Consider the following 20,775-nt stretch of genomic DNA (forward strand, 5'->3'; position numbering starts at 1 on the left):
CCATTTGTATCCAAGGGCCACTATACCTTGCTAATAAGTGGTATGTGCTCAAGGCACACAGATTAATTTCAATAATACTCAAAACAAAACCCAATTGAGAGCTAAATTAGCATCCAAATCCAAACATTCGTTTTTATTTACCCACTTTGGATTAGTCAACCACAAAAATGACAAATAGATTGAGACATGGTTCTTCTGTCCAGGAAACCCAGATAGCATATCACAGATGCCGACAACCAAGAGGCCAGAGACGACAGCATTCAGAGCGTGCACTCCTTGACAGACAGCATCCATCAGAGCCCTCTGAGGATGCTGTGGGATCGAATGCAGCCCTGGGTGCCCCTCACCCTTTCCTGACCCACTGGTGAGGCCCCAGGACTAAGACTAGATTCCTCCCGTCACCACCTACTCCCCAAGAATTTTACAGCATGCCGTGCAATGGTCAGAGCTTGCAGAGACAGAAAACCAAGGCCAAGTGCACAGCAACCCCCTGCCCCCAGTAAGAGGAACAGAAATTCACACGGATGGATGAAGAAGCCCTTCCCGAGCCCTGTGTAGACAGGACTGAACAGAACAACTGGAGGAACAGAGGGAAGTGAAGCAGGGCTTGAGGCCATCAGAGTGGCCCGAACCCCAGACCAGCTGTCCAGTCACCATCTTTGTCTGAAATATGTAGCAAATCATTCTGACCTTCTAGAACTAAATGAAAACGTGGATACAAAGTCTTCAGGGTTGGGGATGTGGCTCAGTGGTAGAGCATTTGCCTTGCATATATGAGGCCCTGTTTTCAATCCCCAGCACTGAAAAAAAAAAAACGGAAAATCCCCCAGAGAGTGGTGAGACAGTAATAATCCCAAGTGACAGTTACCACCTTCTTTTCCCTGCCTTTATCAAAAAGAAAAAAAATTGACTGTAAAAATGAATTTCAGAACTTTTCAAAAGGATTCATTTTTCTTGACGATCAGGTGTTTGGGTGGAGGGGAAGATATGCTTTCTGGGGAAATTTCAGATCTTTAAAAATGCAACCACCCGGTAAACAGCTGGAAATAATCTAAAGGTCCATCGACTGGGGCGTGGTAAGGAAATCATGGTCCATCCATCCATAGATAAGAGATCCATGTGGATGTTAAGAAGTCGGAGGGTTTCTGTTCCTGGGTGGACTGATGCAGAAACGGTGCCAGGGTGAACAGGCAAGAACAGGCATGTGGTGAGGTCCCTTCAGGAGAGCTTTTCAAAGACTACACGCAGTGATGTAAGCACAGCTGTTCCTAGAAAGAGGCGTGAGAATGTGACATTTCACCTCTGGGGAGAGAGAAGTCAGGCACTGGGTGCACACACCACACAAGCACTCTGTGTTTTCATTTGGTTTGAAATTTCTGGTCATGTACACACAGTCTCTCTTCTTTTTTAATTTGACAATGGTTAGCTGGACATCGGGTTTTGTGCTATTTTTGTTTCCTTTTCATTCTTCTGTATTTAAGAAGCTGGCATTTCCCCCTTAATAAACATACAGTCATCATAGAGAAGCTAGTGCCACTTGGCTGGGAACGGAGGCAAGATCTGAGACCGTTCCTGCTCACAGGAAACACAGGGGCCCTGAGCTCAGTGGGCAGCTTCTGGAGTTGGGGCCAGCTAAAAGTCACGAATGGAATTTCGATGGTGGCCCAAGGGCCTAACTGCTCCCTGCCGGGCCTGCGGCTGCCCTCCCCAGCCTCACACTCCTCCAGCCCAGGCTTTGGTCCTGGCTTTTTAGAGACAAGCACTCTGGGAAAGGTAACTCCTCAGGCAGTGCCCAAGGCCTCTCAAGGAATGCGGGATGGATGGGCATCAGGGAGCACGCTCTACAGTGGCAGGGACAAGGGTCAGGAGGGACAAGCAAGGCCTGGGAGCCAGGGTGGAGGAGGTGAAGCAAAAAACACCACTGGTGAGAGAGAAGTCCCAAGAATGCTCCCTACGAGACCTGGCCTGTGTGCGCAGCTGAGAGAGACTGGAACAGGCTGCACGTGAACAGCAAGTCAGCTCCATCGCAGTCAGCAATGCCCTTTACGGAAAGACCCCGTGGGGTCAGGAAGGAGCTCAGTGGCAGAGCGCCTGCCGTGCACGTGGAGGCCCTGGCTCCATCCCCAGCCCTGCTGAAAAAGAGAAACTATGTTCCATGCGTCGCGTGTTACACGGTTGGTAGATCTTTGCATGAAAATGCACAGAGAAAGGTCTGGAAGGACACACAGACCCAAGACAGCGGCTCTCTCTGAGGAAGACACGGAGGTGGGGGACTTTCACTTTCCACCCCACCTGCTTCAATGTCACGCAGTTGTTCTGCCCCGAGAAAGGACTACCAGTGCCACTGAAAAGTAGACACACCTTTAAAAACCGTGTCCAGTGCCACTGAACTCTGCACTTAAAAACGGTCAGGAGGCAAACTCAATGTCATATTTATCAACACAATTCTTAAAAACCCAAAAGTTTTAAAAAGCACCTTTAGAAGTCAGAACAGTAATTACCGTGGTGAGGAGGGGCGTTGGGACTGAGGAGGAGCTGTATGGGGTGCAAACTACACACCAGTGTAATCATGTGTACAAGATCATCAAGCCGTACACTACATTTTACACACAGGTATGACCAAATGAATAACAAAGCATCAAGCAGTGCACTAAGCTTCCTAGACTTTTATGCAGTTTACTATGTGTATGTTTGCCCTCAATTAAAAAAAAAAAAAAAAAAAAGGCTCAGCTAGAGGACTGTGAATAGATTGGAACAAAGCCCTAACACAAGCTGGGAGGGAGCTGAACCTCGGGAGGAGCCTGGTCTGCTGGGCACCAGAGGCTCACCCGTCTGTCGCTGAGCACAGGGACTGGGGAAGCGCAGGAAGCCACCCTACCTCCTGCAGGACTCAGGCGGCAGCAGGGCAGGTAACCTCTGCCGTACACACTGCAGCAGAGCCCCACAGCTGCCGGGAAGGAGGCTCGCGCAGGAACGGCAAACTCTGCAAGGAGCCCGTGTGTGCTGCGGCTGGGCACGCAGGGTGTGCAGGAGCACTTTGCAGAGGGACCGCAACAGGTCTGAGTCTTGAATGTCAACAGGAGCTCACCAGCACCTCAGGAAGTAGAGAACAGGAGGGGCCAGCTTGGAACCTGTCTGCCAGGTGTGCCTGGAAGAGGCGCTCCCGCTCTATGTCTACTATGGCCTGGGCCACCTGGAGCTGGTGCTCTTGGTGACAGTGATGTGTCCTTGGACACAGCAGATGCACAGCTGTGTGGACTTCCTGGGAGTCTGGTGGTGGTGCAGGACCAGCGAGGCAGCCTCAGCGGCAGCTGCTGAAATGCACTGACTGCAGAGGGGTTCAAGACATGCATGGCTCAGAAGAGGGTCCAGGTGACCCAGCCTCAGCAGCCCATAGGCGCAACCCTTTGAACAGGTTTCTGAGGGCCTACTCAGGGGGTATGGTGGGGACAGAGGAAGCAGTGACAGGCAATGGCCAGGCGCAGGGACGGGAGGCACAGGCAGGCTGCCCGGGGATGAAGCTTGGCTGGGGTCAGGAGGAGGCAGTGGGCAGGGAAGGGAGGTGAGGCTGCATGGTCCTGGGACCCCACGTGACATGTCGGGGTGTTCCCACAACCAGGCTCTCCAGGGCCTGGCCCACCAGCATCTAAGGAACAACTTGGATCCTTTGTTCAAAAGGCTCTGCTCTTCAATCACACCAAGCAGGAGAAAGGCTTTCCCTTAAGAAAAGAGGTAGGCTATGCTGACAGAGCCATGCCAACATAGGCAGACCCAGCTCTGAGTCTCAGGCCCACTTTCTAGCCAACAGACTTGACCTGTGAGCCTCGGCTTCCCCGTCTGTAAAACAGAGACAAGAGTGGCTCCATCACAGGTCAATATGAGCTAAAACGAGATCCTGCCTGCAAAAATGCCTGGCTTGGCACCGACAGACACATCCTGAACATTCTCATTTATTTGTGGATGCTAGAAGAGTGGAACAATGGTCACTAGAGCCTGGGAGGGGAGGGGAGAGGGGAGAAAGAGAATCTACACCAAAATACAGTCAGACAGGAGGAATCAGCTGTGGTGTTCTATACCACAGGATGGTGACTACAGCCTCCAACAATTTACATTTCAAAATACTGGAAGCATCCAAAGAAGACAACACACAGGAAGAATGCTTGAAAAGACATAAATGCTAATTACCCTGCCTTAATTAGTGTGCATGGTATGGAAGCGCAATACGTGTATTTCGATACACGTATGGAAATATCATACTGTACCAGATAAATATTTCTTTAAATGACTGGTTTAATACCTGGGACAGGCACTTGAGAAACGTTTACTGACCTTAGCCCTCTGGCAAAGAGATCACGGGATGGACACATGGCAGCGGACTGGCTACCTTTTAAAAAAGCAACCACATTCTTTGTTTTAAAGTTCACTCTCCAGCTTCTAGCAACTTCCTGTCCTCTGGCCTTCTAGTTTGCTGGTGGACTACACTTGGCCTCTCGGTGGTACTTCTGAGCTCCTGGATGACCGTTCTAATCCCCAGCCTCAGGGGCTAGGACTGGCAGGGTAAACAGCACCAGGTCCAGGTAGATTCGCCAGCTCAGGGCCCGTCCACTTGGATGGGTGCTAGGTCGAGTCCCGGCCACTCCCCATCACCTGCCCCTCCATCTCCACACCATCACACCAGCCCCTCCCTTGAGAGACGCCGAGAAGCCACAGATTCTCTCCGGGTAATAGCCACCACGCGGGATGCTCGGCGAGCACTTAACAGTGCCTGGTGATGCTTGGAACACTTCCACACCTGTTTTACTTTATGCTCAAACACTGAATTCCTGCAGGAAGGGGGCTATTCAGGGCAAGGAACTTGTCCCGTGTCACTCCCACTGGTGACAAGTAGAGCCAGGATGGGATCTAGGAAGCCTGGCTCCAGTGCTCACGCACTTAGGAATCCTGCTGAGCTGCGCAAACCTCCACTTCCTTTCACAGCACCTGCAGTGTCATCCACTGTCAAGCCAGCCTCCCAAAGAACTGTCAGAAGACTAAGCCAGGTCCATCTCATGTGAACCGGAGAGCAGGCAGCGCGACAGAACAAGATTCTGTGGGTGTCCCGCGTGCTAGGCAAGTGCTCTGCCTCTCACCTGTACTCTCAGCCCTCCTTTCACGTTTTTATTCCACATACCCAGGGCCTAAGCATCAGAGGGGTCATGGTGACTCCAACCTGGGAGCCTGGGCTTCCTCGTTCCCTATAGGATGAAGAGCGTGAAGGAAGATGGAGGCAAACAAGTGCCTCCGCCTTCGGCACAAGGAAAAGCCCCCGCCCCGACTCAGTCACTTTCTGAAGGCCTCTCCTCTGGCCCTGCACACACTCGACTCACGCCCACCAGGGACTCTCCCACTCAGACCATGGCAGGGCTGGCCCTGTCCTTCAGCTCTCGGGCATAAGGCCACTCCTTAGGGAGGACTTCCTTCAGACCACTCCCCAGACCGTCTCTGGCTGGTCCCAGACCCAGGCCACAGCTGGGTGGGCATGCTCGGCCCAGCTGCCCCTCTTCCAGACTGCCCGAGCACAGCTGGGTGCGCTTCCTCGGGAACCCTGTGGCCTGCACAGCGCCAGCCTGCGATGCCCGAGTGCCCGAGAACGGCCGGGGCAGGGAGTGGGGGAGCCGGCCGGCCTGTGCTCAGCAGACAGTGCTGCTGCGGCCCTCGCAGCGGAGGACGCAGGCGAAAGTAAAGCGTCACCCAGAGCAGAGTGACTGGAGTGAGAAGAGCCTTTCCCGTGTTCTCTTTGCACATGAGGCTGTAGCCGCCCTGAGCTCGCTTAGGCTGCCAGCCAGTGGTCAGCAGCGACTCATGGTAGACCAGCAGGGACCTGCCACTCACCTGGCCTCAGGACGCTCCAGGGCAGCCCTGCTGCTCTCGGGATAAAAGCTGCACTGCTCTTGGGCATGACAGAGCGACTCCAGCACTACCACCCTTCTTTCATGAGATGTGCTGGAGTACTCACAAGGGGCAGGTGGCTCCGAGGAGTGAGCAGAGCGGCCCCCTCTCGACCATGGGCAGCCTGCCAGGCCTCCCATCCAGTGCCCCAGAGCAAAACCAGGTGTCCTGGTTTGAGGACTTTGGCACTGTCTAGGACTGGTTTCTGCGGCTCAGAGATGTGTGCGCCACTCCTCCACTGACACTTGGCATCTTAAGATAATGAATGTTCACTGCAGGAACCACGCCAGTCACTGGGGACACGAGACACAGTGTCCATGTCCCTCCACATCAACTCCGGAATCCTCCAAAGGCCTACAAGGCTCCCGTGACCTCAGGGGCCTCCTCCTTTAACTGGCACCCCTTGACACACGGCTCCAACACACGAGGCACCTCCCGTCTCAGGGCTTTGCACGGGCTGCTCCTTTTTTTTATCAAAATGCTCTTCTTCCAGATACCTCCATGGATCCCTCCCTTCAAGTCTATGCTCACATGCCACCTTCCCAACTCTGAAGGGCCAACCGTGGTCACCTGTTGAGAACTGTACCACCCAAGCCTCCTGCCAGTGCCCATGTCCCTTCTTGGCCTCGCCACTGCTCTCTTGGCGCTCCTCACCAGCCCTGTTTTACCTTCCTCTGTCCCTTCCATGAGGCCAGGGTCTTTGTTTTGTTGCTGGTGTACCTCCAGTGCCTACAACAGCACACGGCAGACACCCAAGTCCTGGCTGCAGAGATGACCAGTGCTGACCCACCTTTCGAGTGATGCAAAGACTAGTTAAAGACCACAAATGTCCTAAGAGGCCAACCTGGTAACAGAAACTAGCCAAGCCCCACCCAGCACGTGAACACAAGAGGTGGTGGGTGCCTCATTTGTCCGTCCCACCCTTGATTTCCTGGTTTGAGCCAAAAGCTAGACGAAGTCTCCAGGGCTCAGAGCAAACTGGACAAATTCCATTCAGCAGATGCTGTGTGTCCACTTCACGCCTCAGAGCCACCTCCCAGGCAGAGGGTCACGTTCCAGCTCTAGTCTGGGACCCAGAACCTCTCACCCCCCTTGGCCCTCCCTGCCCACTTGCCCACTCTGCTTTTCCCTGCCGATTCCTCCGGGATGTGGAGATGCTGACCCTCCTGTCGGTGGCCTGCAGCCCTGGCTAGAGCCCCACACTGTGGGCTCCTCCCAGCAGTCTAGCCCACCTTCTGCTCCGGAAGGGACACCGTTGCCAGACGCCGCTGCCCTCTGAGATCACGCCGTCACATCCCCTCACAGGTGAAGCAGAGCGGCCATACTCAGTAGCTTTCTGAGATAACGGTGCCTTGGAGCTGCGACTCCACTGAGGGACCGGGCTAGCCCAGGACGGACATGCAAAATGGCAGAATGCACAGGAGAGCTCGTTCTCCCGGGGCACGTCTGTGACTGGGTCGCTGGGTCCTGGATTTACAGAGTCCATTTCCCCCTTCAGCATTCACAACCTCTCCCAGAGGCCTCCTGGCTCTTTCAGGAGAAGAGTGGTACGTCTCAGATCAGCACCGATCATTAGGGGTTAAGAGTACAGTGAGGGCCACTGAAACGAGGGCCCTCTAATCCCAGCTGGACTGCGGCTCGGTGCCCTCCATGCCTGGGAGACCCAGCTGTCACTGGACATGAACCCAGGTTGGAAAGAGCCCTGGGGCAGTGACAAGGGACCCTAGCCAGTTAATAATGCTCTGAATCAAAGAAGTAAGACCACTCCTTTTTAGTCCCTGGTTCCACACGCCACTCCCGGGTGAAGCACCCGTCACCAGGCGCTGTCACACAGAGAACTGTTTAACATCTGAGGGGAACTCTCACTCTCGGAGCCCAGGCCAACTGAGGTGACACCCAGAGAGAGACAGCTGATGTCCTGCTTCAGGGACAGGCAAGAGTATTCCGCCCCAGAACCCTCAGCACTCACGCACAGTCCAGCAGCATGGGGCACGTGCGAGCAGTGAGCATCGGCACTCTCCCAAGGTGAAAGCTGGCGGCTACGTCATGGGCAGAGAACCCCCTGGGGTCTTGGTCACCGCCACTCCACATTGAATACCAGGGGTCTTCGTCACCATGGTCACTGGGGACAGTTCTCCCTCCTGCCCACGAGGTGCCTCGTGAGGGGTACACTGCGTGGGCATCCGTCTTCATCAGACCAGACCAGCCCGCCAGTCCTGAGGCGAGGTCCCAGTGGGGGGTGGCGGGGTCATGGGCAGCCTCAGACACCATGACGACGGTCACGAGGACACGCCACTTGGGCGGACTCAGCCGGCCCCAGAGCAGCACCACACACAGCACGGCGCTCACCCACGCAGAGGGCAGCAGGAGGAGACCAAGGCCCAGAGGCGTCACCAGGGCGACAAGCACGCAGGATCCAGCGCACCAGCAGTCTGCTCCCGAGGGCTTGCTGCTGCTTATGGGGCATGTGGTACGGCACCAGAAGTGACCCTCTCAGACATTCGTCCCCTAAACCTGGCCTTGGAGAAGATGGCGCACAAGGGACAGGCTCAGAGTGACTTCTGCTCTGAGAGGCGTCACCAAGGGGTCATGAGATCCCTGTGACTCTGCCACCACTCCACCCCTGCACCATTCATTCACGTCCACAACCAGCACCTCCTGCGCACTCCCGCAAGCCCACAGTGGCCCGGCCAACAGCATCGCAAGACAGTGGGTGGGAAGCCAGGGCGGGTGGGGGATGTACCTTGGCTGTGTCCCACCATACCCCCAATCTGTCAGCACCAGGACACAGCAGGCATGTGCCAAAGGAATGCAACAACCAGGGAAACTGGTCTGCAGGAACCCGGGATAGGAAAAAATCCTTTTTAAAAAAATACCTACAGAGGGCTGGGGATATAACCCAGTTGGTACACAGCTTGCCTTGCATGCCGAAGGCCATGGGTTCAATCCCCAGCACCACATACGCACACACACACAAAAGTGCAAAAACAAAACAAAACACACTTAGAGGTAACGAGGTGTGTGCCAAATTTTAATTTATATTCTTTTTGCAACAAGATTGAGATGTCAGCTTCAGAATTCTTGTTCGCTCTCTGCTCAGCCAGGCAATCCCCTAGCAGGAACCATATGATTTTAATGCACAGATGAATTTCAATCAGACATCTATCTAACCACGCTGATGTGTTTTAAATTTAACCCTAAATTACAGTCCTTCTGAATAACTCTGCTCCCCCTGCTTCTCTCTCTCTCCAATTTTGGTTTGGTTCTGTGAGAGGTCTGCTGGTAAAAATGAAGCAATACCAGTAACTTATCTGCAAATTACGGGAAGGAGAAAGTAGGTTAAAAAAGACCAAGAAACTTAAAACAAGTTTGATCAAACCACATCCGAGTCAGGCAGGAAACAATGGGAGACTCTTCTCGAGAGCTCACAGGGAAGGAGGTGAGGGGCACAGGACCCCTGTCAAGCAAGTCAACGGGGGATTCGCCTTCCGCATGCTCTTCCCGGATTTCAGCTGCCGTCATCAGAAGACAACCAGCTTCGACTCGCCCCTGGGGAAGGGCAGTGACCGGAAGGAGAAAGCCTGCACTTTCACTTTGGCTGGCAATTCCTTCCACACTCGAAAGTCTCCTTTTCAGTTCAGACATCCACCCCAACCAGCAGTTGTGTCCCAAAAGTGATCTGTATCTGTCACACCAGAGATGGGACGTGCACTCCAAGAAGAGGCCAACAGAAGGGCACATCTCCCACACTCCCTGACGGGAGGACGCACCTGAGCAGGTGTCCCAGGAGAGCAGTCACCAGAAACCCGCGTGTCCTCTGCCTGCACTGCAAACCCAGAAGGTCCCACCAATACCCTGCTGGGCTACCCTACTCGAGTTCCCCACGGTGTCACCCCTGGAGGAGGCTGAGGAACAGTTTCTTAAGACTGCATGCATTGCCTAGCATGTGTGAGGCACTTGGTTCAATCCCCAGCACCACAAATAAGTAAAATAAAGGTATTGTGTCCGTGTACTATAAAAAAAAAAAAAAAAAAAAAAAAAAACTTTTAAAAGACTGCATGCAAATCTACAATCATCTTAGTAAAAAACTCCATTGAAAAACCTGCATGTCCACTGACGAGTGGGTAAAGAGAATAGGTATCACAGATAATGCAATACCAGCCTTAAGGAGAAAAGATCAAAAAGGAGTTTCTGCCACAGGTGACACATGGATGAACCTTGAGGACACACTAAGTGAAACAGGCCAGACACAGGAGGACACACACTGTGACTCCACTTACACGAGGCACCTGACATTGCCCAACTCACAGAAGCCGAGAGCAGAACGAGGCGTGGGTGAAGGGCCTGGGGAGGGAGTGGACAGCAGGCATGATTCAGTGGGACCAAGTCTCTGCAGCACGTGCAAAGCGCACCACACCCTAAGGTGAACGGTCCCGGAGCCTTGGACAACACTGGCCTGCAGCAACAACACATTCTGCACCAGAACGTTGTTGATAGACCTCATGTTAAGTGTTCCTGCCATGATTTAAAACCATCTATGACCTCCAGACCCCAGAGGTCTGTGAACGCATCCTGGCGACACCAAGTCGGAGCCACACTGCAATGCCAACAGTCTGTGAGGAACCCTGGGCAGCTTCGCAGGGCCTGGAAATCACATGCCACAACAAAGTCCAGAGGGACCAGATGCGGCTTGAATTGTTACAATGTAAATGAAGTGTCAATTAGCAGCAGGCTGGGTGGGGACAAGGCAAACTTAATGGCAAACACATGTCTCATCAGACGGGGGTCGGGGGCAGCTCCGTGAAGCTTCCTGCAAAAAACACATGTGTAATGGAGACCAGATCTTCCGAATGCTCAAGAGGCTCCAGAAATCCGTACCTCTAATGTGAAACTTCATAAATTTTAATATCAGCAATTTATAACTTTTTCTTTTAAACACTGTAAAGATCAAACCAGGTTTGGGAATGTGCGAGGGCCACGCTGCAACCTGCTGGGCACTGGACAGATCTGGAACACGTCTTCACCCTCACCAACAGCTCCGGGGCTGGCTCTCCCTGTCGTTTAAGTGGAGTGAAACTACTTGCCCAGGTCACCCGGCTGGCGGGTACTGCTCGCTCTGACTGGATGACCCAGCGATTCTGCCGACTCAGCCTCCTGCTGCTTGCCCTGGTTTAGCGAAGCTGGTTTAGGAAGTTGCAGGGAAGGGTCTCCAGCTCCCTGACCACCATGGGATGTCGCAGACAGACCTCTACAGGAGTCTTTTCTGCTCAGCACTTGCCATGCAACCCTCTTACCCTCAGAGCACTTACAAACTTGAGAGAGTACATTTATTTACATATTTGACCCACATCTGTCTCTCCTACTGGATTGTAAAGCTCCAATGTGACAGAAACCATTTATGCTTTGGTATATCCTCCAGAAACAGCATGACAGCCCAAAGAAAGGACTTAATAAGCATTTGTTGAATGAATCAAGCCAGAATGGGACAGGCCACAAAAAGGCCCTAATTTGGCTATACCACTACCATCACCGCCAAGGAAGGAAAGTTCCTGGGAACATTTTCAGAGGCCCTAATGCTCCCTGAACAGTAAAATGGCCTGGCCAGACCATTGCACAGCAGAAAACCCACAAGGGCAGGGGCCTCTGTAACTGTACTCCCTGCAGCGATGACTTTTCCTGTGCAGGATCACGTTCCACCCACTCATCCAGGTATGACAACACAGGTACTAACCTGGGCCGGCCCAGCCCTTTAACCTACGTCTCTTGCCTGAGTCCCTGGCTGCAGAGAGAGTTCTCAGGAAACAGGCTTTTTATGAAACAATCTGTGCTCACCCCAGCACTTGCATTGAGCCCATGCTGCAGCGACGTGACAACAGACACGAAGCCTGCCACGAGCTGAGAGGGGTGAAAGCTCTGATGAGAAGAAATCAGGGGAAAGGGCCTTCCAGGGTGGGTCTGGTGAGGGCAGAGGCTCGGAGGTGGAGCACAGGGCAGGTGGGAAGAGCCAGCTGGACCGGTTCTAAGGCAACTGGACCTTAGGCCATTCAAGCAGGAGGCAAGAGGGATGACAGAAAAAGAAACACCAGGGGCAAGTGGAAGACTCAGAAGTCATCACAACCCCGACCATCGGGTACAGTGGCTTTGGCAGCATAAGAGTACAACTCCAAGGCTCCTGTGACCACAAACATGCTCTTCTTAGTCTACAGACTGTTGATGACTTAAAACTTGAGAGACTCTACATAAAAAGGCAGATTTTCAGCTTGTCCGGAAACATGAGATGTGTCCCCATTCCTGAAGAACAACTGCAGCAGGGGTGGAGAGCAGCCGCAGAGAGGTGAAATGCTCAGCCTGCACGCGCCCAGCACTCGCCAAGCCCGCAGGCGGCGCCGTTGTCATTCCTTGATACTCACTGCCTCACCTCTGTGGGTCTTTGTGCCTCGGACAGGGCATTCTCTCATCTCATCCTGCCCCGATAACAGTGCCTCACAGATACACAATCTGAGGCCCAGAGTGTACGATCCCTGTTCAATAACACATGATCAATCAATCCACCATAAATACCTGAGCCAGAATTTCCTGGGTAAGCATTTCAAGACTGATTAGGTTCTTGAATCACAGATCAGCTTATGCATCATCATTGCTGTGTAAGCAAAATGTTGGTTTCTGATTTTAGAGAAACGTGGATTAACAAAACATGCAATGGCTTTTATCAAGGTCAAAAGACAGTCCCAAAGCCAGCAACTCACAGAATTCCTCTGAACGTCCTGCTCAGTCTTGGCATACACCTCAGACAGCTCGCCATTCAGAATGACCTCAGCTAAGGAGTTCACCAGCGGTGCGTGATGTATGATCAGGAAGACCTGGTAGAGAGGGCGAGAAGGGACTTGCGTTAGGAGTGCAGTCTTCCAACCCCTCCCTCTCTGACCAAGAACAACAGGCTGGGCTACGTGAGTCCAAAGGTGCCCTCTTCCCAGGTACCCTCCGCTGGCTGGCCTGCCTTCAGACTGCTGCCTGCCTGGCCAGCTGCTCTTCCTCTGAAGGAAGACGTTGAAGGAAGACCACCCCTCAGAGCTGGCTGAAGCCAAATCCAGCCAAGCGGAGCAATGTGGGGAGGAGCAGCCAAACCAGTGCGCTCCTTCTGCTCCACAGGCAGCTGGGGTCAAATTCAATTATACTAAGACTAGAAGGCTCCGTCCCAACACTTTAGTGAGGGCCAGCGAGTTTTGTTTCAACAAGGACTTGGCAAAGAGGTGGAGATTCCATCACTGGAATGTGCTCCAAGCCCTGTGGTGGTCTTAGCATGCTGGCTGCTCAGCAGGTCTACAGGTGTGGGCTAGGAGAGAGAAGCCACAGGAACCAGAGGCAACCCGGACCTGCCAGGATGCAAAGCAGAAGCTCTGAGCCAAGACGTCCTGCTCCCCAGTGGTCAGAGGAACAGCTTTAGGAATCAGGGTATTCAAACTACCTTGCAAAGCTGGACTAGGCACGCCTGCGATCTTGCTTAAAAATGCAAAGGCAGCAACAAGGTGGAGCACAGTGTGGTGAATCTACTGTGTGTGCATGAGGAGAGTGTATATGCACATTTGTATCTGCTCATTCATGCATGCATAGGACGGGGTTTCTCAATCTTGGCACTCTGGACACTACGGGTCTTCTTTGTTGTGGGGCATCCTGTGCATTGTAGGGTGTTGAGTAGCAGTCCTAACCTCCACTCTCTAGATGCCAATAGCACACCCTCCCCTCAGTCCCAACAACAAAAATCTCCAGACCTTTCCAGATACCCTGGGAGCGGGGGGGGGGGGGGGCGGGGTGGAATCATCCCTGGTTAAAAACTCCTGGCAGAGACTCTCTGGAAGGAAATAATGAAACCCTGTACTGTAGTTGTCTCTGGGGATAGGAACCAGGTGTGTAAACTTAGGAAAAAGAGGGGAAACTTGGCTTTCACTTTTTTAACCTTAAGAACGTATGATCTAACCTTGACTGCCCCTGAGGGGTACAACTGGGTGCCCACAGGACACGGGTAGGGGGGAGACTTTCCTCACGTCATCTTTAATAGCATTCCAATAGGGAGAATATATTGTTCAAATAAATAAATACAAAGGTACAGGCAGAAGAGCTAAATATCACAGTCTTTTAAAATATCAGGGAGATCTCATTATTATACAGACTACAGTATGACAAATGATTTAGGCCACATCCAGGGCTGTGGCAGGCACTCAAAACGTTAGTGATACTGACGATTTTTCTCACCTTCATTACAGCCAGATTACTGCCACGTTTTACTTGACCACAAAACAAAACCCACCATTGAGTTTTGTTTACTCTACAATTTACGTACCTTGTATGAATACGACCTTACTCCTTCTTTTATTCAGTCCTAAGCATTCAATGAGCACCTTCTAAGGACCCCTACCGAAGGGAGCATGTGGTGCTCACTTTCCCAGCTTTGAACTGGGGGTGCGGAGTCACTGCAGGGTCCCAGGAAGTATGCACAGGCCAGACTGAAAAAGCTAGGCGGGTTGTCCACACCGCGCTCTCACTCTTCACTGTATGAGGCAGTTTAATCTCGGGGGGAAGACATCATCTGTCACCCTAAAGTCATACCATCAACGTGAATTCTGTAACTGTGCTTGTAAAATGATTTGTGAGAATGCACTGATCTTGTAGTGATGTAGGTAAGTTTTCACACATTTAAATCACATTATAATTAAGTTAAATGAAAATACAGGGGGAGGAATGACTTGAGATTTTTTGATCTTTAAAAAAGATCTTTTAAAGGGATCTAAATTTGAGAAACCCTGAATTATAAGCTATGCCTTCTGCAAGACATTGAAACAAATAATTAGGTACCTGCACTACTGGTGCTTCACTAAGAAGACAGGAGAAGGAGACTGTCCCCACTGGAGGCCCCTCAGCTGAGGCCCCCCCACACACCGCTCAACAGCTCAAGGGTCCCCAGGCACCACCCACAGATCCGTAGTGGCTGAACAACTAGCCCGCTCAGGTCCTGCCAGACTCCCAGAATCTCAACAAGACGTGCTGGCAGGTTTCTAATGAGGTGGCAGGAAAAGGAGAGGCTGGGTTGTCCTGAGCTCCATGGCACAGGAGGGCATTCAGCAGTCGGCCGAGCAGGGCTCTGAGCAAACAGAGCCTCAGAGCAACACTCGGGACACAAACAGTGGTCAGGCCACATCCGGATCCCCCTCGGCCCGCCGCTGCGGGAGGCAGCGCCTGAGTCTTCCTTCTCTGGTCAGTGAGATCCAGCCTCCCAGAACTCCAAACGACAGGGATCCAGTTAGAAGAACAGACTCTCATGGTAGCCAAGAAACATCTGTACCACTGAGGAAGTGGGAACAGAGCTCTGGTCAAACGTTTGGCTGCTGACGGTCTAATGGATCGCCTGCAAGTCTGCGCTGCTAGTAATAAAAATATTTTTAAAGTTATGTAACTGGGTCACCATGGAGTTTTCCCTTCTTGTAAACATTGCATAATTACGAGGAGGAAGCACAGTTGCTGAAGGAGGGAGGCAGACAGATGAGCTCAAGACCGAGTCCGGGAGCTGAGGCCGTTGTAGGACACCTTGCAGAAGGTAATGTGGGAACTAGAACCACAAGAAAACCCTTTAAAAACAGCCTCATGACAGGAAATTGTTAAGTAAAGGTGCTATGGGATGCCACCATGGTCCAGCGGTTCCAGGCTTATTTCAAAATACTGTGGGGCTGGGATTGGGCTCAGCGGTAGAGCGCTCGCCTCACAGCGGCGGGACCTGGGTTGATCCTCAGCACCACATAAAAATAAAGACATTGCATTGTGCCCATCTACACCTAAAAAAATAAACATTAAAAAATATATACACACTGTGAATAAGAGCCACACAAGGCACACTTCCAGGGTATAGAGAGCGCTCCTCAGTTGTTGGGAAACCTGAGTCCCCATGTGAAAACCAAGCACAAGTGCCAGGTTTGATTTAGTTTTCTTTTCTCTTTAAATTTCCATCTCCTGCATGAAAAAGACACAAATCACCTCTACCCAGTATCTGGAAATAGAACACCCTCTCCATGTCTTATGATTTTATTTCAAGATGGAGCACAGAAAGATGGCGATGCAGCCTGGGGACCTCCTAACAGGCAGCGGCAGTGCACAGACCCAGACCTGCCAGGGACACTAGAGAATGGGCAGACATACCTGTGACAGGAGATAGAGAGACACAGGCAGGCTGATCTTCGGTCGTTCTCCTCCCTAGTGAAAGTCAGGGGAAAGAGGGAGAAGGGTCAGGGTCACAAAAGGAGCCACAGAAAATACATGATGTGAAAAGCCATCGGTTTGAACCTGAGGTGCCTGGCCCCTGACTTCCTCCTGTCCCGGAGGTTGCCCTCTCCTGGTGACAGGCACAGCCTGACTGCACTCAACGCCATCTGCAACACCAGCTTGGGACTTTGGAGATCCCTGACCCAGAGCAGCAGCTGACCCAGGGGAGCTTGTCCCTGAAGCCCCCAGGGCTACTCCTTTCCCGGGTGGGGCCTGTGGCTCCCGTGGTGAGGCCCCAGGCCCGCTCTCTCCCTGGGAAAGGGTCTTCAGCATATGGAAGGGGGAGGTTTGGGGCCCCATCCCACACCAGCTCTGCAGGGGAGAGATCTTTAGAGCTTCCACTTTAAAACCAAAAAAAAGTGGGCTGGGAAATTAATTGACTTGTCAAGGTCCCAGGGTTAGGAAAGGGAAGAGCAGAAACTTGACCCCGGCACCGAACACTCCAATTCCCAGGGCCTGCCGCCTCTGCTGGAGCCCATTAGGCCACGACTCCCTCCTACCGTACTAACTCTTTTGTGGCAAGAACCCCATGCTCCATCTCCAAGGAGGAGATGATGTCCCCTGGAGACAACCTGCAGAGGCCCCTGCCAGATGGCGAGCTGGTCTCCTGCTGAGGCCTCCGCTCTCCCCCTCGACTCTGGAGAGGTGGCCAGGCCCTCCCTGGAGCAGCATCTCTGAGAGTCCCAGAGGCAGCTGCTCAGAACCAAGCAAGTCACTGCTGCTGACTTACAGGTGTCACAGGCAGATGCCGAGTCCCACCTCAGCCCTCTGAGCCAGAACCCCTACAGGGGAGGGCACAGAGGATCTGCCACTGACCCCCTCTATCCCCACAGAGGACTCGGAACTACGGATGGCCAGGGTGGCATCCCTCCCTGAGCTCTTCCACCCCTGCCTGTCCTGCGTCCTCTGCAAATCCATCAGTTCTGGGAACTACCAGGAAAAGTGGCTGGGGTGACAAGACCCAGGGAAGGAGGTTCAGAAACCTAAGCCTGAATCCTAGGGGTCTCCTGTGTCCTCTGATGTCGGTTATCGGACTTTTCCTCACTCAATTGACAGCTCTCTTTTGGAAAACCAGCAAGCTCTGGACGGCCTTTTCCTCAGGAGTGAACCTTGGCCTCTTGGGCAGCCCAGCTACAGCCTGCTGGGCCGTGGCCAGGCGCAGACCCACCTTGTCGGGGCTCTCCAGGGAGGACACATACAGGGGCAGGAAGAGCCTGTTGAGCAGGTGGTCGCTGAGCACGTCATTGAGGAACTCACAGTTGATGATCAGTATGTCATTGAGGTAGTGCAGGTGGTCCAGGTGCTCGGCCACCAGGTCGCTCAGCTTGCCCCGATTCCTGTGCCTGCCGAGAGAGACCACCACCTCAGTCTGCAGGCCAAGCTGGGGCCGCGGGCCTGACATGAGCACCCGGGACTTACACTGAGGCCCACTGATCTCAAGAGACACCCTTCCCGACCCCACAGAGGACAGACACAAAGGAAAATGGACAAGTCCACTGTTCCCATTTTAGGGGACTCCTGAGGCCTTCCCCATGAGGGCCTTGGAACAAGTCGACCCACAACTGCAACCCCAAATAATTGGGACAAATGAAGCAAAACCCAGTTAGCGAAGCTCTTGGCAAGCCACTGCACGGGAGTAGCCACTAGTCGATCGGCAAGATCCCGGCTCCCCAGATCAGCAGAGTTGATGGAGCCCTAAATCCTCACAATTAAAACGCTGCAGAGGCCTCTGAGGGGAAAAGCCAGCCCTTACTCAGCAGCCACATCTGCCCCAGCGTCCTGACCATCTGTGGGACAGAGCAAGGACACAACAGGCCTCCCCGGGCCTGGCCTGAAGGTCTGTGTGTCCCTGCAGTTGGCAACAGGCGGGCTGCCTGGGTCTCCTGGGTGGAGTCAGGCACACTCCGGAGACCGCCCAAAGCACCCAGTGCACCTGCCCACCACCCCGGCCACACGGCCACCAGCAGCACAGCCAGAGCCAGGCACTGCTGACGATCCAAGGAACCGGCGACACTCAGAACCCAGGAGATTTAAAAAGAAGATAAAAGGCAAAAGGAAATAAAGGTCTCTACAATGCCACCACCAACCATCCACCACCGACAGACACGTAGGGACTGTGGCTCCACAGTTGTCTGGCACATTCTCGCCTCTTCCTGTGACCAACCTCAGAGGCAGGGGCTGCACATGTGCCAGTCCAGCATGACACACTTTGAGAAAATGAGGACCAGAAGGACCAATTTTGCTTCTTTACATAATTTCTAGTGATTGTTTCCTTTTTGGTACCAGCACTCAACCACTAAGCCACATTCCCGGCCCTATTATTATTATTATTTTTATTATTATTCTGCTTAGAGACAGGGTCTCACTGAGTTGCTCAGCACCTTTCTAAGTTACGGAGGCTGGCTCTGAACTCGAAATCCTCCTACCTCAGCCTCTCAAGCCACTGGGATTATAGGCGTGCTCCCCCATGCCCACCCTAGTGATCGATTCTTATGAGATTTTAATAAGATCTTCAGTAAATATCTACAGCAAATGCATGTTGCAAAGCCTTGGAGCCTAAGAAGCACCTTGGAGCCTAAGAACCTACCACGCCGAGACCACAGTGCTCACACGCAACGCCTTTTTCTTTAGTTGGCGATTTATTGCACCTCACTAAATGGTTAAAATACACTACTTAATGGTTAAAAATAAATGGTTAAAATATCAAAGTGACACAGACAGGTTTAAAACTCAAAGAGGAGCTGCTGCTCAGCTGACGATGAAAAGCAGTGGCCCCTGGCCAGCCTTGTCCCACCTCCTGGCTCTGAGAGGCAGTTTTTAACCTCTGGTTGCTTCTGTAGACAGTTCCTCCCATACTTTCATAAACTCTGTAATTGAGTCTTTTTAGACATAATCTGTCAACTCCTGTTGTGACAACACTGTGCCCCGCCCCCTCCCTCAACAGCAGGTGTGGGTCACTGCTGCTGACTTGTAGATGTCACTGCGCAGCCAAGAGGGAGGGCTCCAGTCACTTCCCTCCCTGGACCAGGGTGTCTTTCTGGCACTAAGTGCCTGGTGATGCCTCGTATGATGCCTGTTCAGACCCACAAAGGAGCGAATTTCCTCAAATGCTCAGTCGGATCTGCAACCACCTGTGCTCGCTTCTTTCTCCATATCCGATCTCTTGCTCTACCTACCCAGCTCCTCTCCTTCCTGGGTCCCTCCTACGAGGGCCTCTAGTAGACCTGGGGAAAGCTGGCGTGCTGTGGCAATGTTTTGCAGTGTGGGTGATTTTGCCTTCAAGGGGACATTTGTGACCTCTGGAGACATTTTTGCTGTCATAGCCGCAAAAGACCAGATGATACTGGCTTCTGTGGGTAAGGCCACGGATACTGCTAAACACCTTACGAGGCAAGGACGCCCCTCACAAAGGGAGAGGAATCTCACTGTGGGACTCCTAGTCACCCCTCTGGAGACAAGATCACCCTCTTCAATTACTTTATAAACATTTGTTGAGACGTAATGCATACATAATAAGACTCATCCACTTAGAGTCTGTAATTACATGGTTTTTAAACATTTTCCTTCCTCCCTCCTTTCTTTTGTGCGGGGGATGGAAGCCGGGCAGGTGCGTTCCCCAGAGCTACGTCCCAGCCTCAGGGTCGTCAGTGTGTCCAGAGCTGTGGGGCCATCGTCACGTCGACTGGAGAAAAGCCCTGGCATGCTCATTAGCAGTGGCTTCCCACTCCCCCGACACCCGCTCCTCCTGCACCGCGGCCGAGGAAGCCTCTCACCTCCTCCCTGGCTCTGGCTCTGCCGATCTGGGCACGTTATATAGATAATATCACAGGGCGCCCAGCCGGGTCGGCTTCCCCCACTTCACACCATTTTCTGAGGTTCGCGTTTCGGAGCACCTCAGCACTGGGTTCACTTCACTGCCAAACACTGCCCCGCCTCTGGCAGACCCCATCTCGTCACTCACTCCTCAGCTGACAGGTCACCCTAATCTCCTAACCAGCACCACCGACAGGAGCACTGGCACCCTCCTATACCAGCTCTGGGAGGCGGGTGAGCCATTTCCAACTCTCCACTGTTTTAAACAGCGGGGAGAGCCTTTTCCAATCCGCAAGCCCACGCTCTGCCCACACCGTAGGAAGAGCTGTCCTCCCGCCTTCTCCCGTCCATGCAGTGGCCCCTCACACTCTGCCCACCCACCGAACACCCAGGCGCCACTTACTCCTCATCAGTCTGCACACAGGTGTCGAGTTCGATCACGTGGCTCCCGATGAACCAGACCAGGTTGGAGAAGTAGGGGACGGCGGTCTTGTCCCTGATGTAGTGCAGCATGGCCTGGTTGTCCACTGAGGAATTCACCAGAGAGTCATAGTCAGACGACCAAAAGTGACTTGGGGAGATAAAAAACAACCAAAAGCCACAACGCAAAAGCCCTCTGCTACCATCTGAAATCGTCTTTCCTGGAAATACGTGAAAGTGTTCATCTTATTCATAAAACTGTCCTCATCGAGGCCATTCTTATGCTAGGCTTAATAAAGGTACACA

At 52.8% G+C, this 20,775-nt stretch overlaps 1 protein-coding gene across 4 annotated transcripts in view; it reads right to left on the minus strand.

Annotated features, from left to right (window-relative positions):
- Clec16a (C-type lectin domain containing 16A) overlaps positions 1-20,775 on the minus strand; it is a 175,711-nt gene that overhangs the window by 131,367 nt on the left and 23,569 nt on the right. For all 4 annotated transcript variants that reach the window (XM_077106086.1, XM_077106085.1, XM_077106087.1 and 1 more), the window contains exons 6-9: positions 20,453-20,576; positions 17,405-17,579; positions 16,114-16,167; positions 12,675-12,788 (exon numbers count right to left, since the gene is read on the minus strand). In XM_077106086.1, the coding sequence (XP_076962201.1) occupies positions 12,675-12,788; positions 16,114-16,167; positions 17,405-17,579; positions 20,453-20,576 (467 nt within the window). The remainder of the gene's footprint in view (positions 1-12,674; positions 12,789-16,113; positions 16,168-17,404; positions 17,580-20,452; positions 20,577-20,775) is intronic.

This window comes from Callospermophilus lateralis, chromosome 19 (genome assembly GCF_048772815.1).
Source record: "Callospermophilus lateralis isolate mCalLat2 chromosome 19, mCalLat2.hap1, whole genome shotgun sequence".
NCBI classification, from domain to species: Eukaryota; Metazoa; Chordata; class Mammalia; order Rodentia; family Sciuridae; genus Callospermophilus; species Callospermophilus lateralis.